Source organism: Notamacropus eugenii, chromosome 4 (assembly GCF_028372415.1).
Source record: "Notamacropus eugenii isolate mMacEug1 chromosome 4, mMacEug1.pri_v2, whole genome shotgun sequence".
Classification (NCBI taxonomy): domain Eukaryota; kingdom Metazoa; phylum Chordata; class Mammalia; order Diprotodontia; family Macropodidae; genus Notamacropus; species Notamacropus eugenii.
Genome location: NC_092875.1, coordinates 248,107,974 through 248,115,133, shown reverse-complemented (window position 1 = coordinate 248,115,133; position 7,160 = coordinate 248,107,974). Strand labels below are relative to the sequence as shown.

The 7,160-nt window shown below is 39.8% G+C and overlaps 1 protein-coding gene across 3 annotated transcripts in view; it reads right to left on the bottom strand.

The window, feature by feature from the left end:
- Positions 1 to 372: 372 nt before the first annotated feature.
- Positions 373 to 7,160, bottom strand: part of LAMA3 (laminin subunit alpha 3) — a 330,029-nt gene continuing 323,241 nt past the window's right edge. Inside the window, exons 74-78 of one of the 3 annotated variants that reach the window (XM_072604399.1) lie at positions 6,712 to 6,871; positions 6,479 to 6,609; positions 4,041 to 4,134; positions 2,415 to 2,543; positions 373 to 1,371 (exon numbers count right to left, since the gene is read on the bottom strand). In XM_072604399.1, coding sequence (XP_072460500.1) covers positions 1,226 to 1,371; positions 2,415 to 2,543; positions 4,041 to 4,134; positions 6,479 to 6,609; positions 6,712 to 6,871 — 660 coding nt within the window. In that variant the 3' untranslated portion in view covers positions 373 to 1,225. Of the gene's footprint in view, positions 1,372 to 2,414; positions 2,544 to 4,040; positions 4,135 to 6,478; positions 6,610 to 6,711; positions 6,872 to 7,160 lie in introns of those variants that run through there. The other 2 variants (XM_072604401.1, XM_072604400.1) reach the window with 2 other exon arrangements.

The window sequence follows — 7,160 nt, the reverse complement described above, 5'->3', positions numbered from 1 at the left end:
AGTTTGGAAGTGCTGTCTGTTGATTTTCTGAACTAAGTGAATGATATATGTGCTTGACTGAAGGAGATTGTTAACCTCTCAAAAGTTGCCTTTCCTTTTAGAAAAGCAGATCAAAGAACCTGTGATAGCAGGCTCCCCTGTGTATGTCGGGGTGCTTACTGTTACAATGGCATGGGTACATACCCAAGGGAGGTATCAGAAGGAACTGACTGATGGGAGAAGTGGGTTAGCATGGGGGGAATGTTCCAGGTAAGTAGCCCTAGGCCCTAAGTGAAGTTTCAAGGGGAGAAAGCAGCTTCATTTGGTGGCAAAATCTAGAGAGTCAGAAGTATAGCTGAAAGAGGAATGATTCTATTAGTAATCAGAAAACTATTGAACATACTCATTTACTATATTTGCTATTTACTATAAATGGATGGGTACAACTGTGAAGAACAGACTGTGATCTGGGGTTTCCTGTTAAGTTCAATACTGCCCAGCAGAGCATCATTTTGATGAAGACTGGGCAGAATTTCAAGTTGACATTTCCATTTGTAATCTTTCTATTATCCTCTAGATAAGTTATTTTGGCCACAGCCTCTAAATAATGTCAATGTGTGATGGCAGTGGGAACCAGAAATTTTGCTTTACACCTCTTTAATATCCTTAGAGTCCTGACTCTAGAGAGACTTATGACATAAAGTCATGTGTTTGTTATAGGTAAACTATGGAACAGCAAGCAAACAAATTAGTACAATTAGATCTTTCCAGTATATTGTGTTAATGTTACGTGAAACATCAGAAATCTGGAAGGGTATGTTGTATTTATTTGGCCCCATAAATTATGACCTTGTGTAACACATGCCAAAGTTTCACTTTAGAGTGCTTCAATTTCCATTTACGTCATTTGTAACAAATAAGAAATTGTGTTCTGTATCATAAACATGCAATATTTTGCTCATCTTTACAAATAAACAACATTTTTATATAAAATATGCATGAGAGTCAAAGATTTATACAATGCCAATAAGACAGGAGCATATGGGGCCATCAGTAAGGATGAGACTGGTTGTTGAGTTACTTTGGACAACATCTTGACTCAGGAATTATTTTGGGAAGAGTGGAAAATGTGTGCATCTGGGAGTCAGTATTCAAGAAGGTGAATTCCAAGCCATTCAGGATCTTGGACGGCCCTATCCACACTGTATTCCAAGGGCTTTCTCGCTATGCACATCAGAGTTTAGAGTTAGTGGACAGGACAGCCATTCAGACTGACAGCTCCCTGGACTTCAGAGGCCTTTGTGACAGAAACAGCTATGTTGTTGATCGTGACCTTCTTCAGGCAGCCAAAGAAAGGTTTTGGTACAGGCAGCCTCAGTGTTGTCAAGTTGTCTGAGAGAAGAAAAAGAGAGACACTTAATGAATGACCTGTATGATTAAAATAATGGATAGGGCAAACACTGTATTTTTAAAATTTCTTCAGACTCTTGTAGGAAAAAAAACGAACTAAAAAAATCATTCACTCTCACTTCTCCCTAACTTTATGCAGGATATTCCTAAGCTACATGTTAGTAAATTAAGATCAAGCCAATTCTTTAAGGTCTTCAAGGAAGGCAAATCACTGTTTTATAACTGCTGCCCTAAGCTTAAGTGCATGGAGTAACTATAAAGTTGATACCTAACCTGATTTTGGGGAGAAATAAACTTATCAGAAGAGCAAAAAGATATTTACAGGCATTTAATATTTATTTTGATGATTTGTGCCATTATTTGTAGCCTCACCATCTTAGGAATCAAAGAACTGAGTTCAGATCCCACTACTTATGCCTACAAGCTGTGTGTCCTGGGAAAAATCACTTAATCTTCCCAGGCCTCAGTTTCTTTATCTGTAAAATGAGAGAGCTGGGCTAGATGGCCTCTGAGGTCCCTTCTAATTTCTAGCTCTCAGAGCCCATGATCCCTTATCTTGTCTACATTTGGCTTGCCTTTGTCTCCACTTCTGGCTCCACAATGCTCACCAGCTTGCTAGTGGAGAGCTGATGACAAAAAAGGAAGATCTCCTTTCTTTTACTTCTCTCCTCAATCCTCTGCTCTAATCAATATGCCAGTTAATTCAGCTTCTTATGGAGCTCCCAAAAGCACCTAGAGAACTGTCCAAATGAGGCAGGGTGTAGTAGCAGCAGTGGTTTGAACCAGTGAATACAAGAGCACCAGCAGCATCGCCCTGGCTCTCAAATGGGCCTGTTATACTGGTACGTTGGGTCCTTGATTACAGCAAAGCCTCAAGATCTCCAAGACCCAAGCACTCTTGAGAAAACCAGTACATGGCTGTTCTTGGCATCTAGTCTCCAATCCATAAATCTAGTAACTGAATTTGATGTGATTGTCTGTGAAGGTTAAGAGAAACCAGTGTAATCAATCTGAAGAATAGTCACCTGGGATGCCTCCTAAATACAAAGGCTGTTTGATGATGGCCGAGATGGCCGACAGGCTAGGCAGCTGTCCAGTCTCATAGCTGCTATCTGTGTCCACGTCGAGCTGCAGCAAATTCTCCTTTAGAATGACTGTGTGGAAAATGAAGTCAATCAGTTACACTCCTTCCCTGCAATGAGATTTCCCCATGTGTGTGGAGCTACTTGAGCTATGATATCAGTTTGGCCTGTGCATGTGTTTATTTATACTTGTCCTATGGAATCATGATTTCCAATAACTGATTCCAAAGCCATCCTGTCACAGAATAGTGCTTTGTGTAAGTTGCTGAAGCCCATTCCCCAACCCAAACAAAAATTTATCCTATGTTAATAATCTCATAATTATAATGTTACCACAGAAGGCCTCTTTAAGGTAACAATTTTTTTAAAAGATCCTGACTTTAAACATTAAAGAAACTGTCAACATAAATTTATGCTTATACGTATGTATGTGCAGTATAGCATAGTGGATAGACAACTGGCTTTGGAGTTCGAAAGATCTGGGTTCACATTTTGGTTCTGTCATTTTCTGACTGTGTAACCTTGGACAATTTATTTAACCTCACAGGGTCCCAAGTCATTCAGAGTTATAGAGCAAGCACTAACTTAATTGATGGAAGAAAAGCCTCATGATGGGCTTCCCATCCTGATGAAAACACAGGGCAAAATATATGCATTTGTATGTGTCCATATATGTGCATGTGTATGTGCATGCACATGTGTTTATGTACATACATATGTATTGTGGTACATGTGCAGGGGTTTGAAGACAGTGCCCACTATTGAGGATGTCTCATATTTCTGTAGCATTTTAAGGACAACCCTGAGACTTGGGCAGTGCAAATATTGGTTGCCTCCATTCTCCAGGTCAGGATACTAAAGCCCATTGAATTGTCAAAGCTATGATTAGAACCCTGATACTTTTTCTCCAAGAGAAAAGCCATACACTTCCATGAACTAATAATGTTGCCTATGTTACTTTTCTTTTCAGCCTAAGGATTTGCTTGTGTATTTAATTGCCTTCATTAACGACCTGAAGCCCATCCAAAAGGTATTTTTTAAAGTAAAAAAAAAAGCCCATCCCAACAATTACCCTCAGGATCACATAGCTGATTTGTTGTGAGGAGAGCATTGGATTTGGTGTAAAACGAACCCTCATTGTAGCCCCAGCTCTGCAATTAATTAGCTATGTAATGGTGGACAAGTCATTTTACATTCTTTAGCCTTGTTTTCCTCATCTGTAAGGTAGGGATTATAAATCTTGTATCACCTTACAAGATTTTAGTGAGAAGTCCACATAAATATGAGCTATTTTTAGAATCTACTTGCCAGTTTCAAACATGATATTAATGTAATAACAGGCTAGGGAAATAAAATTCTTAAGTCACATACACAATTTAGAGGCTTAGAACAGATCTATCTTAGAACAAAGACACAGTCATTAACTTCCTCATTGCTGCCTGGCATTGACTGAGTTGATGGGCATTAGCGTGAACTAAAAATGATCCCAAATGTTTACTTCCTTTAAAAAGTTTGGAAAGAATCCATTTTGAAATGGGAAGTCATTTTTCCTAGCATCTGCTATCATACCTGCCACAGAGTGCCATTGTCCATCACATAGTGATTGCTTAGGTGTGACTGATGTCAGCATCTCACCAGCCTCACTGTCCACAGAAGCAGTGACCTGAAACACACAAGGACTTTTGCCATGAGTTCTTCTAGGAAGAGAAGAGGCTTTCCTAGTTCTGTCCCTGTTGCCCCATTCATTTCATTGACACTCCCTAGGAACAGCCCAAGTGTTAAGCACATAAGAGTGATTACAAAGAATCTACAACTTGTGCTCACTCCTCCCATTTCATACTCCAGACTGTCCAATGCTAAATGAGATGCCTCCAGTGCCAAAGGATGATCAATGATGCAGACAGTGCCACTCATGTCCAATCTATTAAGATGATGTTTTTATTTGCTTCTCAAACATGATTGGTAGATATTAGTGGTCAATAAGTTAGATGATAGGGTCTTCTTGCAATTTATACAGAAGCACATCCGGCTTTGCATCCATCAGCAGGTGAACTTTGATAGGTGCTAGGCAGTCAGCTGGATAAAGATGCCAGAAGAATACCTTGCATTTTTATGGTGGATTTTCTTTGAGGAAATTAAAAATGCTTTCTAGGTATTACTAATGGCACCACAAATTTCCAGGTAAGGAAAACTGGGATGATATTTACATACTATTTACATAAAATCTTCACAAAATTAGATGATGCGACCTTTTCTGGCAGTTTTTGAATTAAATGAAATGTCATTGTCTTCCTTCAAGTGGAAAGTTCTTGATTTTACTTGTGCTTCATCTTTTCCTATCCAGGAGTTCTCCCAGCTGACCCTGGGCCAACAGAAAGGTCCCTCATCACTAGGGGAACGAGGGAGCCCATTACATTTTTGTCATTGCTGGGACATTTTTTATTACAGCAAATCTAAATGTGTGTTCTTGCAGATTCTACCTATTACATCTAGTCTTGCCCTCCGTGACCAAATGGGGCAAGCCTGATTTTGTGTGACAAAATACTTAAATACAGCCATAATATCCTTCCTCCAATGAAGCCTCCTTTCCTCTGCCTAGCTCCTTAAATTGATTATCTTTGACTCTTTCACACTCCACATCCAGTTAGTTGCCAGATATCTGTTCTGCCTCCACTAACGCCATCTGCTTTTCTGCACTCAGGTGGGTTGCACCCTAGTTTAGGCCCTTAATAATAATAGCTAGAATTTATATAGCACCTACTGTGCACCAGGTCCCAGCTAAGCACTTTACAAACATTACCTTATTTGATCTTCACAACAACCCAGTGAAGCAGAACTTATTATGACCCCTATTTTACAGTTGAGGAAACTGAGGTTAAGTGACTCTCCCAATGTATCCCAGTAGTATCTCAGTATAACTAGTATCTGAGGCTGGATTTGAATTCAGGTCTTCTTGGCTCCAGGTCAGCACTTTATCCACTCCACCATCTACCTGCCCCCATTACATATACCAGCTCCTAATTAGTTTCCCTCCCTCAACTCTCTCACTTATCTAATCCTCCCAGCACCACAAAGCTGCCAAAGTGATATTCCTGAAGCATAGCATCTTCTAAAAGCTTCATTGGCTCCCGACTGTCTCCAAGACAAAATAAAACCCCCTTGTTTGGCATTTAAAGACCTTCACAACTCTATAGGCAGCCTAGCTTTCAGGGCTCATAGACACTATTCACTTTCAAGTATTCTCCATTCCAAACTGACTCACTTGCTGTACGTCACACACAGCATTCCATCTCCCGCCTACGTGCCTTTACAAAGCTTGTCCTCCATTTCTGGATCACGCACCTCCCTTCCCTTCACTTGTTATAATCGCTAATCCTGCCTCCCCTCTCCCTGCCCCACCCCCTGAAGCTCAGCTCATGTACTACCTTCCACACGAAGCCAGTCCTGATCCCTGCTAGCTACTAGCACTCCCTTGAATTTTTTTGTATTCACATTGTGTATATTTTTTTATTTATATACATGTGTACATCTTATTATTCTGTCTCCCTGCTGCCCTTAGAAAGCAAGCATGCTCCTTGAAACCAGGGATTGTTCATTTCTGTTACTGTATCCCAGGCACCTAGCACAGAGCTCATCAATGCAGTTCTTGAAATGTGGTTCCCAGAGCTGAACCCAAGAGCAGGGGGGGTGACTTTTTTGAGTAAGGATGGATACAGCTATAGTAGTTCATGAGCAGGTTCATTTCACTAACTATTATTAAAGAGTTATGAAGGGATTATTATCCCTACTTCACAGATGAGGAAATGTGGCACATGAATATTAAGTTCCCTAAATTCCAGAGCTATTACTTTGTCCTCTTCCATACACTTGTCAATTACAGTCTTGTGTGTGCACAGGCTGTGTGCACAACCTTGTCAATCACAGTCTTGTGGAAATGGACTCCAGCCTTATCCACAGCCAATGTGCTCTTCTCATTCCAACAGAATGGAAAGACAGCTATCACTCACCTTTCCTTCCTCCATATAAACATTTAAATGCTTCCCAGGTTGTTTTCCAAAATGCATTAAGATTCCATTGAGGCTTCTTGGACGAATGCTGATAACTATTTTAAATTCCTTTTCTTGCATCCAGGAGTCACCTTTTAAAAATAAAAATGTTAGAACTGTTTATCAAAATGCTCAAATAAAAAGGATGTAAACTCAAGACTTAGAGAAAGAAACTCCATGCAGTTGTTCCTTACCAAAGCTAATGTGCCCGCCTTCTTGGGAGAAATACACCCCTTTTTCAAGAGGGCCGCCCAAACAGGGAGTTACCCCAAAATTTTGAGAGGGAGTGTCCAAGGTCTTTCCATCCAACTGAAAGTTCCTCAGGCATCCCACAAAGCTGTTTTTGGGGAGGCACTGTAAATGTTTGAAGAAAAAAGGGAACTATAATTATAGGAAATGAACAGCTTTAAACAGTGTATGTACATAGATTAGCAAGGGAAAGGCCAAGAATAGTTTTTTCAGAAAATAAGGGATACTTGGGCTTGGCTATAGGGAAATGTCTATCTTTTCTTCTTCCATATATAGATAAAATATGTGCATATGTATATGTACATATATACACATACTATGCATATGTAATCCATATGTGTATTATATATATGCAATCATATATATAGCTATAAACTAGATGTATACACATATG